This window comes from Curcuma longa, chromosome 8, assembly GCF_044706935.1.
Source record: "Curcuma longa cultivar G26 ecotype Majalengka, Jawa Barat chromosome 8, ITB_CL_G26_1.1, whole genome shotgun sequence".
NCBI classification, from domain to species: Eukaryota; Viridiplantae; Streptophyta; class Magnoliopsida; order Zingiberales; family Zingiberaceae; genus Curcuma; species Curcuma longa.
In genome coordinates, this window is record NC_133868.1 from 10,252,406 (window position 1) to 10,271,752 (window position 19,347).

General features: G+C 36.6%; 2 protein-coding genes across 2 annotated transcripts; one reads left to right on the forward strand and one right to left on the reverse strand.

Moving 5' to 3' along the window:
• Positions 1–763: 763 nt before the first annotated feature.
• On the forward strand, positions 764–13,227 carry LOC141833341 (endoribonuclease Dicer homolog 3a). The gene is made up of 25 exons (XM_074720760.1): positions 764–873; positions 1,006–1,186; positions 1,310–1,423; positions 2,237–2,371; positions 2,493–2,562; positions 2,815–2,879; positions 2,985–3,116; positions 3,230–3,382; positions 3,507–3,642; positions 4,754–4,862; positions 4,935–5,127; positions 5,217–5,377; positions 5,975–6,190; positions 6,301–6,566; positions 7,944–8,215; positions 8,387–8,895; positions 8,978–9,075; positions 9,849–10,078; positions 10,177–10,386; positions 10,743–11,219; positions 11,313–11,594; positions 11,689–12,015; positions 12,165–12,354; positions 12,460–12,574; positions 12,821–13,227. Exons 1-25 carry the CDS (start codon positions 773–775, stop codon positions 13,014–13,016), a joined length of 4,938 nt encoding a protein of 1,645 aa, XP_074576861.1. The 5' UTR covers positions 764–772; the 3' UTR covers positions 13,017–13,227.
• A 446-nt stretch (positions 13,228–13,673) lies between these two features.
• On the reverse strand, positions 13,674–17,529 carry LOC141833342 (uncharacterized). The gene is made up of 3 exons (XM_074720761.1): positions 17,392–17,529; positions 14,458–14,573; positions 13,674–14,332 (listed from the first exon to the last, which is right to left on the reverse strand). Exons 1-3 carry the CDS (start codon positions 17,500–17,502, stop codon positions 13,876–13,878), a joined length of 684 nt encoding a protein of 227 aa, XP_074576862.1. The 5' UTR covers positions 17,503–17,529; the 3' UTR covers positions 13,674–13,875.
• Positions 17,530–19,347: the final 1,818 nt, after the last annotated feature.

Below are 19,347 nucleotides of genomic sequence, written 5' to 3' on the forward strand. Positions count from 1 at the left end.
CGCTCCCCTTTGCTGACTCATCCTCGTCCGTCTCCTCCGCCTCCTCATGCTCATCCTCGTCCATCGCCTCCTCTCCCCCATGCCTCATATATGGCCCCTCCGCCGATGCCACCGAGGAAAGCTTCCTCCTTTACGACCACCCCTTACTGCCGCCGACGTTGCCGCTGCCAACGAAGAAGCACAAACCGAAGAAGCGCGGTCGGACGCCTAAATCCCTGTCATCTTCCTCTGGCCCCTCCGGTGAGCGGCGCTGGGTCTTCGACGTTTCCAAAAATTGGAAAATTCAACTATTGCCATTTTCCGTTTCCGTTTTCGTTTCCGCGTTTCCGTTTCTGTTTCTGCGTTTCCGCGTTTTCCATCTCCAAGTTTCCGGACAGCGTAGGCCTAAATTAAAATAATCTAATCCATGATTTTGTAGTTTAGGATAAGTGGAACGTCTTGCTTTGTAAAATTTAAATTTAATTGTTTGTTAATCATCAATAAATCTACACAATTAAACATAGAACCATTGAGAAATCCGCTACTTTCTCTAGAATACGATACACGATTACGAAACCAATAAAGTGGTTTAATTAGCAGGCCGAAACCGAATGATGCACGAAAAAAAGGGCTCGCTGTCCTATGAAAAGGACCGATAATTAAACTTTTCTTTTTTGAGGGTTTATGTGTTTTCTGCTTAAGGGCGGGTGAGGGAGTGAGGGAGAGAGGGGTGGGTTTTGGCGATTACCGCCGATTCTTGTTGCTGCTCCTCCTCCGACGACGGGCGGAATCGATGAAATGCTCAAAGAGACCCGGGGATCCTTCGGAGGAGGAAGGGTCGGCGGCGCCGGAGAAGAAGCGGCGGCGGGAGTGCCAAGAATTTGAGCCCAGAAGGTAGCTTCATCTTAGGTCTTCTCATTTCTTTTTCTTTTCTTTTTTAAATCTTCTGGCGTGGTGTATGTTTTGTATTCATTCTCCGACGAAGTGTGGGCTTTGATTTCTTGAATATGGTTGATTTTGTGTCAGTTACCAAATTGCGGTGTACGAAGTGGCGCAGCAGAGGAACACGATCGCAGTGCTGGACACGGGATCGGGGAAGACCATGATTGCTGTCATGTTAATACAACACTTTGGCAAAAAAATAAAGAACGGAGGAGACCGGCGGCTCATTGTCTTTCTTGCCCCAACTGTACACCTTGTCATGCAGGTAGTGCTTAAATGTCTTGCATACTGAACAAGTTTACATTGTGGAAACCGTCTGATCTTTGTGGATTTTTGGTCAATTTTACTTTTTTTATAAGGAGTTTGTTTTTTATGTACTCATTTACAGCAATACGAAGAAATAGAGGCTCACACTGATCTTGACGTACAATACTACTGTGGAGCTAGAGGAGTTGATGAGTGGAACATTGATTGCTGGCAGAAGGAAGTTTCCACTTACCAAGTAAACCTTGTTTCTCTCATCGTGCATTTATGAGGAACTTGGTTGCTTTTTATACTTCTTCCCTTTCCTCCCCTAATTCCATGCCTTTTATACTTATCCTTTGACTTCTTTTTTTTGCACTAAGTGCAAAAAATTCGAGCTTAGGATGTAGGCGGCATTATCTATTTAAAACTTTCATTGATTTTGATCATTTGCTATCATCACTACTTGGACGTTTTTTTTTATCAAGCATCCAAATTCATTAGAACTTGTTTGTGTTACCATGTCATATATGGTCCCTATAAAGTTGGCTTATCATTAGCACAAGTTTCTAGTTTCCGCACAACTATTTGAGATTTAAGATACATGAAAAATGCGGGAGATTGCAGAATTATCTATCATTTGGTTTGGTTAATTTAGCCCCCTCAAAAATATTTTGAGTATGATTATTGATTGACCTACAGAGAAGATTTTACTTTTCTATCAGTGTTTTCTCTTATTTTGTATGTTTTATGTGACTTTTATCCTACACTTTCTTTTTATGAGAAGAAAATGGTTAAAGTTTGTTTGAATCAATATACTTTTTTTTTTGGTTTTTATAACCAACAAACTCAAGACATATGAGCCTAATGCATTACTTTATTTTCGCCACTTTCTATTATGATGTTCAACACTCATTATTGTAAATACATTGATGTCAATCAAATTGCTATTCCTTTGGGTGTTTCATACACTTTAGTTGTACTCCACTGTCATATTTTCCATTTGGCTAGGTCTTGCTTTGGTTCTTGTTTTTCAGCAAGTCATGATGTAGCAGTGTGATGTGATTTTCAGGTAATGGTCATGACCCCACAGGTCTTATTAGATGCCCTGAGGAAAGCTTTTCTGACTTTTGATATTGTGTGCCTAATCATAATGGACGAGTGTCATCATGCATGGGGGAACCATCCTTACAGTAGGCTGATGATGGTATTGCTAAATAATAAAAAGAAGAGGAAAATGATTAGATATTTAAATTTCAAATTTCAAGCTGCTTGATGCAGGACTTTTGGGCATTTCATATTGTAATTACTTCTGGCTCTTGATACAGGAATTTTATCACAAGTCTGTAGTTAAACCACATATTTTTGGGATGACTGCGTCACCAGTTATCAGAAAAGGTTGGTCCGTTTGCACTCAAGAGGGAATTTTGTCTTTGATTAGTTTTATACTTATTTTTATATGGTTTCTGAGGTATTTTCTTTCCATATTAGACTAGCATTTAATAGATTAGTTCCACAAGCTAGATTTGGATAGTGCATCTCTTTGCTTAAAATTAGCATAGTGTTTTCATGGTAATGTTTCAAATAGAAATTGCTTCTAATGGTTGGATACTGCTTTGAATTTGCTAATGATATTTGTGTTAATCTCAGGTGTATCATCAGTTGCAGATTGTGAAGACCAATTATCGGAACTGGAACTCACTCTTGATTCTAAGGTCAAAATGTTCAGAATTTAGTCCGTTTCTTTCTTTGGATATCTAAAGATGTTTTATGCATCAATTAGGCCAGTTGTATTCTCACTACTATATCATGCTTTACAGATTTATACGGTGGCAGATAGAAGTGAGATGGAACTGTTTGTTCCTTCAGCTGTACAAGTGACTAGATACTACGACTCCAAGCTTTTTGTCCATGATGATGTGAAAGTAGAGCTTGGGCTATTGTTGAATAAGGTATGGCACACATTCATCTCCTTTCCTTTTATGTGTATTGTGCTTATTTTACATTCTATTATATTAAACTTTGCTTATCAAGATAGTTATATATTTCTTTTATGTTTATTCAGTATGATGCCTCAGTTGCTCAGTTGCAGAACTCAACAGTATGCAAGTACAAGGACACTGATGACATTATTGAAGCTTCAAAAAAGAATCTCTCTAGTTACTGTGCCAAGATTTGCCATTGCTTGGATGAGCTTGGTCTGATCTGTGCTGTGGAGGTAACCTAGTTACATCTTCACTATTGCCATGCAGCTTTTTTATTTCTATGGATTTAGCATGGATCATGCCTTCTTTTAGTCTTTTTAGTGATGTATTTTTTTTAAATTGATTTAATTGTGATAGGCCACTAAGCTCTGTAGAGATGCTCTAGATTCTCCAAATTCTATTGAGAGATGCAACTTTGTCACAGAGAATGTAGCTCATTGCAAATCTTTTCTCGAGGAAGTTATACAGAAACTTCAATTAATATTTTCAGAAGGTAATATCAGACTTGTACTTTCTTCTATCAACATATTATGAGACCAGTGTGATCTTTACTTTCAATTGAACATTAGTTTATTTTGTTGTTAATAAAGATTCTGCTGTTTTGTGTTTCCTTAACTTTTAAAAGTGCATTAGTTTAATGAAGAAAAGAGATGAAAAGTTTATAATGACAGATTTTCCTATTGGTTTTAATGTCACAGTTTCATTTAGCTAATACTCTATTGCTGAAAAAATTTGACTGATCCTTGTATGTGCTTGTGCATTTTAGACATTTTCTTATCCTTTCAGATTGTCTGATGAACCTCAATTTCTTCAGTGACTCCAAGAATCTACTTTAGTGTTGGTATTCACTTTTCAAAATATTAAATATCTAAATATATGACATGTCATCCAATTTGAAACCTTTTGCAGTGAAGTCCCTAGAGTCTGCTATCATGCTATCAAGTGTCAAGCCACATTGGGGCCGCTAGCATGGATATACTATTACTGTTTAGCTCATGCTTGTGGTGTACGCATGTCAGCAGCCAATATTGTTCCAAGGCTCTCTTTCCTATTGATATCTGTTCTATTATTTCAAAAGAAGGAAAACTAAAGATAGTTATTCTTGATTTGTGTATTGTCAGTCCAAACTAAATTATACACACCCGACTTAAAAAAAAGCAGCTCAGTGCATAAAGCTCCTGCTAATGTAGGGTTCCGGGGAAGGGTTGGACAACATTTGATTTATTATATGCAATCTTACCCTGCATGCACAACCGACTAAGCTACCTCTTTATTCTTGCTAAAGCTGCTTATGAGCTTTCTTATGGTGTGCTTCACAAATATGTGATAATATTACAAGTTTCAGTGAAGTAACACTGAGGGTCCTTTTGACTTTTGAGGGTTTATCAAATATTAAAGTTGTCAATTCATTGGTGGAAATGATTACTTCTTCAGCTTATCAATTTTTTGTGATAGGCTTTGCATTTTTCCTAAACAATATTCTGCAGCCTTGGTGATGCAATTGGATAATGGTTATCAATAAAAAAAATCTCAATCATCAAAACTAAATCTTAAGTGCTTTGATGGAAGTGTTTTCTTGGTTATTTCAATATGAATTATTACAGATTCAATGCTTCTTCTCTTCGAGACTGAAAGTGAATCATTAGAAGCTGTACAAAAAGGCTACATCTCTCCAAAGCTATACAAATTACTACAAATCTTTGAGTCGTTTAGGTACTTGAAGAAGTTTTTAGTCTTTAATCTTCTTGTAAAACCTTCACTTCAGCTTACGAATTTATTCTGCAGGGTGTCCAGTCAAGTTCCCTGCCTAATTTTTGTTGAAAGGATTATCACTGCTAAAGTCTTGGAAAAATTTATGAAGAAAATTGGTTATTTGTCACATTTTACTGTGTCTTATTTGGCTGGTGGTGGTTCCTCAATTGATGCACTAACTCCAAAAATGCAAAAGGAGACTTTAAACTTGTTTCGTTCTGGAAAGGTATCTAAACTGCAAATAATGACCTTTCTTGAAATCCTTTATGACTACTCTTGGATCTATAAAGAAATAAGTCCAAACTTTTTTTGTAGATACAATTGTTATTTACTACTGATGTGGCCGAAGAGGGTATCCATGTACCTGATTGTTCATCTGTTATCCGTTTTGACTTGCCAAGAACAGTGCGTAGTTATGTTCAGTCTTGTGGCCGAGCTCGACAAGCTGATTCACATTATTTTATCATGCTTGAACGGTACTGCTTCTTTTAACAATGAATATTGCATCGTGAGAATCCTGCTCATTATAGTCTCTAGAAAGTTTATATTTGAACTCCGTTACTGTGATTTTTTATCCTTTGCCTTTGCCTTTGCCTTTGCCTTTTGGACTCAGAATATTTCTTAGATTTTCATTGTTGTGGATTCAAAGTGATTCCTCAACAATGTTGGTTATGTGGTTGTTGGGAAGGATTTGCTAATCTGGAGCAGCCATAGAGATTGCATGGAAAATGGAACAGCAGAATACCAAATGGGCATAAATCAGCACCCCTGTCTATTCTTTCTGTTTACTTAAACACGCCCTTACACATTAATAAACTGTATTGACTCCATCACTCTCATGACTCATGATGGTTCAGTGCTTATTAGTTACTTCTACCCACCCCAACAGCCAAGATACATGACGCATGGGTCTACTAAACCTGAACAGAACTAGCATGCATAGTACCATCTACATGAATGTGATTAAGATCATAACATTATCATGCCACACATTTATTTTTCAATTTTACTTTCTGATATACTAAAATCAGTAATTTTAAGTGTTTAATGAACTTTTGATATTTGTTCTCCAGCGGCAACATGCAGCAGAGAGATATGTTATTCGATATCATCAGGAGTAATCACTCCATGATTGATACTTCGATAAGAAGAGAGGAAGAACCCTCTGTTCCCATAGTGCAGAATAAAGAAGTATATGCTTATTATGTTGATTCAACTGGAGCAAGTGTTGCTGCTGACTCTAGTGTCAATCTCATAAACTTGTATTGTCAAAGTCTTCCAAGAGACAAGTATGACTTTCTCATAACCAGCCATATTTATTCTGTTACAACTTCTTTTACATAGTTCTGAATTCATGGCAATCCTCTTAATTGCTGCCTATTCTTGATAATTTATCCAGGTATTACACTCCCAAACCAACTTTCACATTCAGTTTCTATGGGGGGTGCCATGAATGCACATTAACTTTGCCTCTGGCTGCTGCAATTCAGACAGTAGTTGGTCCAGTTAATCAAAAGTCACATGTAGCAAAAAAGCTTGCATGCCTGGAGGCTTGCAAAAAGTTGCATCAATTGGGAGCACTTAATGATCATCTTCTTCCTTGTGTTGAAGAGCACTTGGATGGTGTGAGCACTGATATAATTGAAGAATCAGCTGAAGGTGCAGGTATGTGTTATGCAGTTCACATTGCATTGTTTAATTACTTACATATGCTGTCACTGAACCTTCTAGTTTTATATAATTATATTGTTTTGTGTAAATGTTAAAAAGTTCAAATTTTAATGGTGATTTCTTTAGCACCTAAGAAATCGTTAAATTTTTATATGATAGTTTCAGCTTGGCGAATCTTTTCCTACTAACTTAAGTTATTTAATTATATAAATTATATCTTCAAAGCTTAAAGGGAAGTTTTATAAAATGATAATTATATCTGTATGTTATATGAAACTGAATGTTAGGGTATGAAACGAGTACATGAGCAAAAGATGAGAGTATAAAGATGAGGATGTTAAGGTGGATATACGGACATACGAAGGTGGACATGATAAGAAATAAGAACATTAGAGAAAAAGTCGGGGTTGCGCTTATTGAAAACTCCAAGAGATGTGTTTAAGATGGTATGGACATATACTTAGACATCCATGCCCCAGTTAGGGGATGTGAGACCATGATAAATACATACATTAATAGAGGAAGAGGGAGATCAAAGAAGACTTGGTTGACAATGATAAAATATATGAATATAGATGAAGATATAGTAGGAATCAAGCCTAATGGTGTACGAGGATTCATATAGCCATCCCCCACTTATTGGGGATAAAAACTTTGGTTATTGTTATTGTTGTTGTCTATCTCGGGGAATACTTATCCAGAATTATTTTTTATAATCTTACCATATATTGAAAAGACAACATAATGATTTTCCAGTTCTCATTAGCATTTGTGCAAGTGTAAGTCTATTATCCAAAGAAGTACTCATTTTGTGGTCACAAATTATTCTAAAAATATAGAGCATAGATAAATAATTATTGTAATGAAAATAAAATTGCTTATTGCCTTTTCCTTTCCACCAATAAACAGATCACATAGCTGGAGACATTGAAATGAATGAAGAATGTCTTGGTTTCAATATCCAATCTCACTTAGACTGCCAGTTCTGGCATATATAGGCATGGTGACATACAAACATGAATGTTATAAAATTTATACTGATGAATGTAAACGCAACGTAGCTAGAGCAGCCATAAATGGAGATAAACATAGTTTATCTTTGTGTAGATTATATTGATGTTTCTGGGAAGTTCTCTGGTGAGGCTTATGGTATATATTGAGAGTTGAAGTCCATACCTTGTTGGCATAAGCAATTTGTGTTATTTATGTTGATATATTATTTCGTAAGTTTGATGTTTTGTTTATGAAATTGTACTCAATTCATTTATTCTTCATGAATTTCATACTACATATAGTCAATAACTATAAATCAACATCATCAATAATTTTCTTGTCAAATTTTGTGAACAATGTGTTGTCATTTCTCTAAAGGAACAACAAAAAGGAAAGAATTGCATGGAACAACTGAAGTTGCTGCTATGTCAGGAACATGGGCGCTCCAAAATGCTGGAATTACTCTGCAGGGTTATAAGCTTATCTTTCTGTGCAACCAGCCAGGACAGAACTATTCCCCCTTTGTCCTATTAATTGATGCTAGTTTAGATCAAGATGTTGCTTGTATGGAAATGGATCTGTATTTACGTAACAAAATGGTTAAAGCCTATATTTCTCCATGTGGGCTTGTTTCGTTGGACAAGGAGCAGGTGTGTCTGACAGAAATTCTGTTGATTTTTTTTATCAAACAAGCCTCATCTGTTTTTTGATAGATGTAAGCTAATATACTTTTTTAAGGGCGTTTATACAAATTCACTCATCACATAATCTCCATATGATATAATATGATGGCTTTTTCTAATATTCTCTTTTTCTACCAGGTAGTGCAAGGAAAACTTTTCCAGGAATTCTTTTTCAATGGTTTGTTTGGGAAATTATTTACAAGATCATCATCTAGTGCCCGAAGAGAATTCTTACTCAAAGATGGTAGATCATTGTGGAATGCATCAAATATGTACATGCTTTTACCGCTAGAACCTTCTGCTTATGAGCATGATGCAATAAGAATTAATTGGAATGCCATAAATGCAACTGCTTCAATTGTAAACTTCATGAGAGATATTTACTCATCTGGAGCGCAAAACATTCCAGTTGTCAATTATAGGTGTGGTTGCTCTGAGACAGTGTTCTCTATGCAAAACGTGATCCACCTAGCTAATGAATGTGCAGATCCTAAGAACTTAAAAAATGTGGTAGTTTTGGCAATTCATACAGGAAGGATTTATTCTGTTTTAGAGGTGGTGGTTGATTCATCTGCTGATAGTGCATTTGAAGTGTTATCTGAGAAATCTTCAGAATTTAGTACCTACTCAGAATACTTTAATAAGAAGTAGGTGATTTATTGTTTGATATTCATTGTTTCCTTATATTTTTCTCGACCTTGTTGGCTATAAGGAATTTTTGGTCAATAGGTATGGAATTGTGCTTCAATATTCATGTCAGCCTTTATTATTGTTGAAGAACAGCCACAATCCCCACAATCTTTTAGCTTCAAAGTCTGGAACTGAAGGTTTGTTCTTCTTATTTTAATTGTGTATAAGTGCTAGAGGCAACCCTCTTTTGAGTTTCTAATAACTATGGACCATTTAGATTCTAATTCATTGTTGTAGTGCCATTTGTTGGACTAAGCTTGTGAGGATGGAGTTTTACAACCTCTTGCGACTTCTTTCTCTTTAGTAATTTTCATAATGCTCAACAAGAGGAAGATGTTTGTCTTTGTTTATATTTCTTCAGTGTAAGAAACCTTGCTGTCTTTAATTTACAGTATTGTCACAGCACTAACTATTCCATATTGTTATCAATACTGATGCACTACTTATTTCTTTGAAGATATATTAGTTCATCACAAAATAGTTGCTCTTCCCTCCACTAATCTATCTCTTTTTTTTCCCTTTTCCCTTCGAAAATGTCTGTACGAGAATGTAACTATTGTGGCTGAAAAGGTTTCAGATTCACACGAGTATGTCTGCTGATGCCCTATGCTTAGCTGGCCCTAAATATTATGAATAGTTGGGAGTTGAGGCATGTGGTTTTTTTTACAAATCAGCTGATTCATATAATTAATGGCTGCATATATTTTTTACTTAGGAACTTTTTTTTGTTATTTAGTTAATATTTCTCTCCTGTTCCACAAGCTAAGAAGATTGGTTCAGCTTATGGTTATCTACAAGCCTTTTTCAATTGTGTTATCTAATTAGGTGATAATCAATATTGGTTGAATTAAGTAATCTGTTTTCTAATGTCATGTAACCAGATTATTTGGTATTGCCTGTATGTGTACAGATGATTGTGTTTCAACAAGATCTAGTGGCATAAAGATGACTACAAGTAAACCACAAAATCATGTCCACATGCCCCCAGAGCTTCTAGTTCGAGTTGATGTTCCATTGGAGGTTCTGAAGTCCTTCTATTTGCTACCTTCTTTGATGTACCGAATGGAATCCTTAATGCTAGCCTGCCAACTAAGGACGGAAATTGCTTACTCTCCCAATGATTCTGTATCAAGCTTCCTGGTAAGGTATTAATTGATATTCATACAGTATTTCAATAGTTCTGGTTCTGGACACTTTCAGGGATCCCTGAAAAATGTCATTGCAATGATCTTGCATAGATTTTGGAAGCAATTACAACACAGCGATGTTGCGAAGATTTTTCACTAGAGCGCTTGGAATTATTAGGGGATTCTATTTTGAAATATGCAGTGAGTTGTCATCTCTTTCTGAAATTTCTACAGAAACATGAGGGACAACTTTCCTCACACAGAATAAAAATAATCAGGAATTCTACTCTACATAGCTCAGGCACTAGTCGTGGGATACAGGTAGATGTCTTTCTTAGTCTTATGACTATCTCTTTTTAGCCCTTGAAAAATTTTCTTTGCATTATGGCTTTCTCGTTCTTGTTTGCTATGATGCTCATCCATCATTATATTTACTATGCTAGAGTCTATGCTTGTCTAGTTGATAACTTTTGTGATTTTTTTTTTTTTTTTTGCTTAAGCCAACAAGTCTTCCCTTTTAATTGAACACTTATTGGCACTTGGTCACCCATCAATCTTAATTGCACATAAACGAATAATATCACTTTGAGCTTGTTATATATGCTGAAATTGAGTAGCACAAATTTCCAAATGCATTGCAGCTTCCTTATGTGATTTTATAATTTTTCACTCGACAGGGATACATTAGGGATGCTGCATTTGATCCTCGCCGATGGGTTGCCCCTGGGCAGCTTTCTTTGCATCCTGTTCCATGTACATGTGGAGTGGACGATCATGATGTGCCAAATAAAATGATGTATACAGATAATGATAAATCTAAGGTGATAGGAAAGGCATGTGATAAGGGGCACCGGTGGATTTGTTCAAAAACGATATCAGATTGTGTTGAGGCTCTAATTGGTGCGTATTATGTTTGTGGTGGATTACCAGCTGCTTTTGTAGTTTTGAAGTGGCTAGGAATTGAAACTGAAATTGATCCTCAAATGGTTGAGGAAGTTCTAAGAACTGCATCAGTGTGGACACACCACCCCAAAAACGACGACCTATATACTTTGGAATCTAAGATTGGATATGAATTTTCCAATAAAGGTCTTCTTCTTGAAGCTGTTACTCATGCATCTCAGCAAGAATTGGAAGCCTGCTTTTGCTATCAGGTAATTGATTCTTTTCTCTTGCTAATATTTTGCTCAGTTTATTTTTAAACATTTCATCATCCCATTCTTTTTTGAATTGCTTCAATATTTCAGAGACTTGAATTTTTGGGTGACTCCGTTTTAGACGTACTCATTACATGGCATCTCTTTCAATGCTATAGAGATATTGATCCTGGAGAGCTAACTGATTTAAGGTCAGCATCAGTGAATAACGAAAATTTTGCTCAAGTAGCCATCAAGCATAAGCTTCACCAACATCTCCAGCACAATTCTGGATTTCTGTTAGAGCAAATTACAGAATATGCCAATAGACTTGAGGATTCATCCAATGAAACAGACATGCTTTTGTTGAATGGTTCGTCTAAGGCACCTAAGGTTTGATTTGGGCAGCTTAACTTTTTTAAAAGAAAGATTATATATTCTTCCTCCATAGATGCATTTTTAGTATTTTGTTGCTTTTTTGTCGTAGGTCCTTGGAGATATAGTCGAAAGTATTGCAGGTGCCATATTAATAGATACAAAGCTTGATCTGAATAGAGTATGGGAAATTTTCCAACGGTTACTCTCTCCTATTGTAACTCCAAATAACCTTGAGTTGCCGCCTTTACGAGAACTTACCGAACTTTGTAGCCATCATGGTTACTTTTTGTACACAACAATCACAACTGAAGGTGACATGGTGGTTGCTATTCTTAAAGTCCAGCTCAAGGATATCCTCTTGGTAAGGAAAGGTTGTGAGAAGACAAAAAAACTAGCAAAAGGACAAGCAGCATTTTTGCTCCTGAAGGACCTGGAAGTATGCTCCTTCGCTTCATAGCTTTTGCTTCTTAACCTCTGCTTGTCTACTGTCTTCTTTTCATTTCATTTCAATTTTTTTGGCTTATTGCCTTTTGACAAAGAAAAAAAAAAATTTTAAGGAAGAAGAGTTTTCTTAACAAATGACAGGAAAGAGGACTTTCACACTCCAGATATCCCTCCAAACGGAAGCGAGCTGAAGAAAACATTATAAACCAGAACGAATCTGTGGAAAATGAGGCCTTTAATTTTACCATGCCAGTGGCGATTTCTACACCATCAAAGGATAAAGAAATGATTAAACCCCAAGATAGTTGTGATCCAGATTCAATTAAACCAGGTATTACCAACTTAATTTCTTCATTCGTTGTCAGGTTACCCTACCTTGTGAACATTATCATTCCATTAATGATCGTTGGAGTTTATCAATTTTTGTTCTTTACAGTGGGTGTTCTGACAGTTAAAATGAAGAAGGGAGGGCCTCGGATGGTCCTCCATGAACTTTGCAAAAAATGCAAGTGGCCGATGCCTAGCTTTGATTCAAAAGAGTGGAAACCAAGGTTAGCCTGAAATTTCTACTAACGATGAATTGATGATTATATGTTGATGTATGCAAAGCATAATTAGACATGAACATTGGTTTGCACATGCTACGGTCAATTAGAATGGAATTCTATTTAGAGATAATTCACTGTTTGACATCATTAATTTCCGGTTGCTGTTTTTTTAAATCGGACTGATTAATTCTCTGGCTTGGAATTCATACAATTCAACAAAATTTTATCCCTACATCTTTTATACTGCAGTGAGTTGGATACATGTGCTAAGAGAGAGAGCCATCAAGTCTTTGTGTCAAGCATAACACTGCACATACCGAATATGAAAGTTATTGAACTCACCGGAGAAAGGCGTGCTGACAAGAAAAGCTCACAAGACTCTGCTGCATTGGCAGCGTTGTACGAGCTCGAGAAAGATGGTTGGTGTCGTATTGTGCTAGAATAAGGGCCATATGATGGGAAGTATGTGTTTTTAAGTTCAAAGTATCATTGTTTATGACAGTAGTCTCGTCAAGTCTTGCAATCAATATTTAGGTTGATGAGTTGTATTAAAAGGTAATGCTCTCTGTAGACCAACCCACAGAGGAAGGGTCGGTATAAATTTTGATGCAGAAATCATTCTTGTTTATATCTATTTTTTAGGTTGTTAAATTAAAGTAGGAGGTTAGGGCCCTGAGTAGGTCAGCCAATTTATGATGCAATTTGCAATTTTCACAATGTTAAGTTTGTGTTGCTGGTGTACGATTGCAAACGCCTAGAGAGAATCCTGGACTTCCCAGTGACGAAAATGTGATGTATAAGGAAGGCATTAATGACTATCGTATATGGCAGATAAGCTTAAGATGTCTATCAGCAACTTCTCTGGAAGTCTTTCTGATGAGAAAGGATAATCTTCATACCTCTTGTCTATCTGGATAGTCTCTCTGTCACGACGAGATGGTCTGCAAAGTTTACAGCATATTTGTTATTCCTAATCATCTTCTGTTCCAAACAGTTGAACTTGACTTCATTTACTAGTTGCTGCCGACAAACTCAATGAGAAGGCACTCAGAGCCAAATGAGCTTGTAATTATCATTCACAAGACGGGTAAAATGTCCATCTGGAGATTACTATAATACATATATCTTACAGCAAATAAAAACAGCATAAACGCTAAATTTATCCAAGTTATAGTTTACATGTACAACTGCAGCTTTGAGACTGGTTTATCTCGAAAAATAACAGTGAAGAATGGATACATCATAACATTCTTTTTTTTATCCTTAAATTCATCAAAACAGCCATTGAACTAGCTGAAGGATCCTTACCCAAAACCGGGAGGAACATCAGGGTCCTCATCGGCGGAAATGATTGGACGAATGGGAGACTTAACTACTGGACCGAAGCCAGGTGGTAGACTATCAACTTGTTCCGCCGCCTGATTGGGCTCTTTATTTGATGGTTGGGGTTGCTTTCCTTGGGGCACTGATTCAGGTTTTACTTTACTGATCGGCCGATCAGTTGAATCAAAACCTGGTGGTGCTTCCATCTGTTCATTTGTATCAGATACATGAATCTCACTTGTTGAGGGTGTTACAAGAGAATCATGACCCTTTTTTCCATCACTTTGTGGTTCTTTTTGGGGAGAAGAGGTGTCCTGTTTCTTTTCTTTTGGGTTGACTATTCTATCATATACAGCCTCCACCGTCCCCCTGATATCATTCTCAGATGATCTGATGATCTTCCAAACCTCGTCTGAAATTTGCCCCATAATTTTGCTTCTGCATAAATGGCATCAGTTTCAGATAACCTCTAGATGAAAATTCAAACCAAGTATCACACATTTGTATAATAGTGTGCCAATACATGAACAATAAACCAGAATTACTGTCATCTATATGTTTACCCAAGCTCTTGATAAATAGCATCAGAAAGTTCTCTTAGCTTCATTTTCTCAGAGTCATCTTCATTAAGTACAACGGATTGTTTAACTTCAGAAACAATTCTGTTTCGTAGTTCCTCCTGTCAAAAGGTTCCACATCAAGCCACAGAAAGAAAAAAAAAACAGAACAAGAAGCCCACCTTTCAAACCTACATGAATTCTCAATGGTATTGCATACTAAGAGATCAAAATGTCATTTTGCAACTATTTGAGCATTATGTTATATCTAATCGTCTATGCATATATTTACTATTTCCTTTTCAAAAAAAAAAAAAGATGAAAAGAAAGGAAAAGTCAAACAAGCATATAAATTTTTTCCTAAATCTAGTGGGTAAGTAACACAAATCAGGTCAAACCATAATGACGGGACATCTAACTAAATGTATTCATGGGCATGCATGTGTAAGTAGAATACATAGTCTATGCCTTATAACGATTACACAGGATCATATATGCTATTCACTGCATTTATTTTTCTTTCAAATGTACAAAAAAGTGAACTAATGTTAATGATTTATCAGCAAAACCAAAGGTGAAAAAAAAACAAACCCTACTCATCCATCATACACAATAAGAAATTCATTTTTCTGGGACTAAGGTGACAAAACAGATATTTAATTGATATGAGCTCATGAAATACAAGAAAGTATGTTTTCCTATGAGACCGTCATAATAAAAGTCAAGGCACATTTATACTTTTTATGTTGTTTCGAGTAATGTTTTTATTTTTTTGGTTAATTCACAGCTATGAACCTTTTCAGCTTGTCCCATGAAGTTTGCCCAGATTTGTGGGTTTCCCCTTGATTAGGAAGGTTACGGGCAGTCGTTTTCACCTAGAATATGACATTGTTTTTTATCAAGAGACAGAGAGTTCAAGGATTCCGGACAAAATTTTGAAATCTACTATTTAAATTAACAACTTGTCCACTTTGCAGATTAGAGTCCTCACAGAGGAGAAGGGTAAAAAATTTCTACAGATTAATTGTTAATGCTAGAACAATTTTACATGAGAATCCGATAAAAAGAACTGCCTTTTTCAAAGGAAAGTAGATCATCTAGTATAAAGTTTTCTTTGATGAAAACAATCTTGTCATTGTCCAGATGTCGAGATTAGAAATTAAAGGAACATAAAGGGGTTGCAGAATTTTACCTATGGAGGAAAATCTCTAGTGAAATAATAATTACCTACATGTCTCTCTTCTCAAGGAATTTCATATTATCATGTGACAGATCACTTTAAAAAGATCTCCAAATACATTGTTACCTAACTGGAAAGGTATTATTTTACAATAAAGTATAGTTACAAGTTTATAATGTTCGGCTAATGATGAATAGGGTTGGATACATGAAAGATAAACAGCATAGGCAAAATTCATTCTTGGTATCGCTGATATCAGAAGTGGCTCTTAATCACTGCTAACTCTCTGGGTTTGGGTAGCCATTATTAAAGTTTGATATTTTCTTCACTTTCCATGGCAGGTTACTTCACTAAATCACAGTTGGTTCTTTGTGTGGAAAAGTAATTGGAAGGTTTGAGACCTTTACTCCATCAGCGTGGCACCTAGTGTCAGCTCAATGTCCAAATTCCAATGTCTTTTTAGCATGAACTATGGTGTGGTGAACTTTGCTTTGCAAGCAGTTTGATCCCTTATTTGCCACCTGTTTTAATCACTGGTTCAGATTTGTGATTTAAATTTAAATATCGTGTTTCCTTGGGGTTGTTGTTCAACCAACTGGTGGCTCCACCAGATACTCCCATTGTTTCTTAAAGAACATAAAAATTTCACTGACACAGATCTACAATTGACTTGGAGTAGCTGACTCCTATAAAATTATACAGACAACAAACTAAGACTCAATTTCCAACAATATCCATAGTTTTAGACCAATAAAATAATCTTCCGCAAAAAAGATCCGTAGACAATAGGGATCATAGTTACCAGATTGCACAAGTCAAATACTCAGCACATAGACATGCAGTTGAAAGTAACCACAAGAAACTTAAAACTTCAATCTAGTGCATGGCATAAAGTGACATGATTCAACAATATCCTTGTGCAGCGTGACATGTTCTTCTTGCAGTATGTCCTAAATAGCTAGATAGGTTTCTCATCTGGTAACTCGTTAGTACACTAATGAAAAAGCAGAGTGTTCTCCATCTTTCATCTTCCATTCTCCATCTTCCATGGAAGTAAGATATGTTATTAACAGGAATCAAAACAATTATTTTCTAGATGAATATGCTATTTTTAGGGAACACTGGAATGCAAAAGTCACTATTCAGAAATCCTCGCTCATAACCATAATAAATTGCAAGAGATGGCAAAGATCACAATGAAACTGGCGCAGTTATATCTCATCAATGTGAGGCTCCGATCAGCTGTCGTTACATTTATACTGATTTGGTTTAATGGGGATACAAAATTACCAAGATGGAACACGAAAAATAAAATGGAGGGTCAGGCTCTGAGATATGAAATGGTCAGAGAATAATGAATGAACAAGAGAATATCTGTATCTTTCCTCACAGAAACCTTACATGTGAACTATAGAGTTGTGTGCAAAGATTAGCTACTGGATTTTCCCACTCCGCCGACATAGTGATTACATAATATTAAACTGGGAAAAAATCCCTAATTTTCTGGGGATGATTCTTCATCCATACACCCTAATGCGTGGAGCTAACGAAATTTCAAGCCATCCCATATCAGATACCAACAACCTCCTAGTCCTAACAGCCGAAAAAAGTCAAGGTCTCAAGAAATCGACCCGAGTACATGCGCGAGACCACGAAACTCGACAAACAGCGCTTTCGGGAATCCAAAACGAAAGTTCGTGGGGAGTTAAATTCGAAACCAAACACCCCAGCATCGTGAAGAAAAGACCCAACAAACTCACATTTTCTTTAACTTTGCGGATGATCTTGAGGCGGAGGGAATCGAAGTCGCCGTCGTCCTTCAGCCTGGAGATTACTTCCTCCGCCGTCGGGCGCCGGCAGCCGTTGTCCATGGCGCTTCCACCGCGTAGGAGGCGAGCCCGTTCGCACCCTAATTGGATCAATTTGCAGGTCCTCTTTTTTTCAATTCATTTGGATTGAAGCCCAGTCCAAAGATATTTGGGCCGCTGAATCACCAATCTTCTTTAAATTGGGCTGAAAAATAAAATAATAACCTTGGGCTTCGGCCCAATTACTGATCAAAGCGATTTATAAAGGAAGCCTTCTTTTTGGGATTTAGGAATCCCTTTTTTTTTTACCTTGATTTTTTTTTTAAATTTTGTTTTGATGATTCAGGTATCCTATTCATTAAACCGATTAAATCATGAGATAATCGATCTTACCCTACAGAAGTTTTTCATCAACTATCAGGGTAAATCGAGAAGTGCGTGATTGTCTTGCCAAGAGCGGTCACAACATTCTAAATTTGTTATTCCACTAGAGGATCTCCGGAGCATAGTTGAATTGATTACTATGGGATAGACTTGCTGAAGTGAATAAGGTCGAATCTTGATGAAATCAGACATTGTCCTCCTCCATAATGATAAGTACAACTTCTCCATGTACCTCCTACATGATTATTCTTTCTTCTTTCAATATGGAATTTCCCTTATTACAAATCCATCATTACCATAATATTCTATACCTTTTGGACGTGTGATTGTGATTATAAGAATGAAATTACTACTAAATATTACAATAAATGCTAACACTATTATATTACAATAAATGCCAACTAATTTTTTTTTTGGTTTGAATTTTGCTATATATCTTCTATGCTACACTATTTAAAGTGTCATCGAAAATAATAGGAATGGCCATCATCTTGTATATATCTCAAACGTTTAGGCATTTCAAAGATGTCACATCACCCCATGCCCTCCGCTTCTTCCACCACCCACACGTCCACGGATCCAAGTCAAGTATTCAAGGAGCAAGGAGAAGCTGAGCATTGAGGAGCCCAAAGCAATCGAGTTCGGAGGAATCAAGAGCAGTTGAGTTCAAAGGAATCGAGTGTGGCCGAGTTCAGAGGAATCGGGAGTAATCGAGTTCGGAGGAATCATGAGTGGTCGAGTTCAAAGGAGTTGGGTCTAATCCAGGCTCGCACTCATACTGGTTGGTCTCGGACTCAGTTTGACCCAGTTCTAAGTGCATCTTGTGATTTTGACTTTGACTTTCACTTCCACCTTTCCAACCTGTCCCAGCGACCAGCCACGTGGCCTCTAACTATCCGGCCATATCATCGTATTCACCGGCCAGAATTACATTTTATTTTATTTTTAAAAAAAATTAATTGACGTCTATATCTTATCCCATTTCCCATTTGTCGGACGACAAAATCTACCGATCTATATTGTGCTGTCTGCTGAACTGTGGAATGACCAATATGCCCTTCCTCAGTCAATGGGCACATGCAACGTCGGGTTTTAGTCAGCCAATTCCATCATCTCCTCGCTTTCATAGATTGGTCAACTGAACAAAAAAAACTCATTTAATTTCGTTTAACAGTAACGCCATGCATTAAATGCATGTCTTCATCCTCTCAAATGTATTCACTCAATAGTCGGTCAACTTAAATCTTCACATCTACATTGATAATGACTTAATTAGTTTCAGGACGCCTTCTAGCTACATACCTTTCCTTATACCTTCATCATACCAATAAACAGTTTGTTGCTTCTCCATCATCTCTGCATTCTTCCTGCAATAGTAGCATTCAAACGTAAGCCCCATAAGTCTCTTCATCCAAGATTTGGTCAGCAACAGGAAAATCTAGGAAAATCTGAGAGAATCCACCAAGGATTTGTAAACATATGACTGCAGCACTGAACAAAATAATGATCACTACTTCCTCAAGT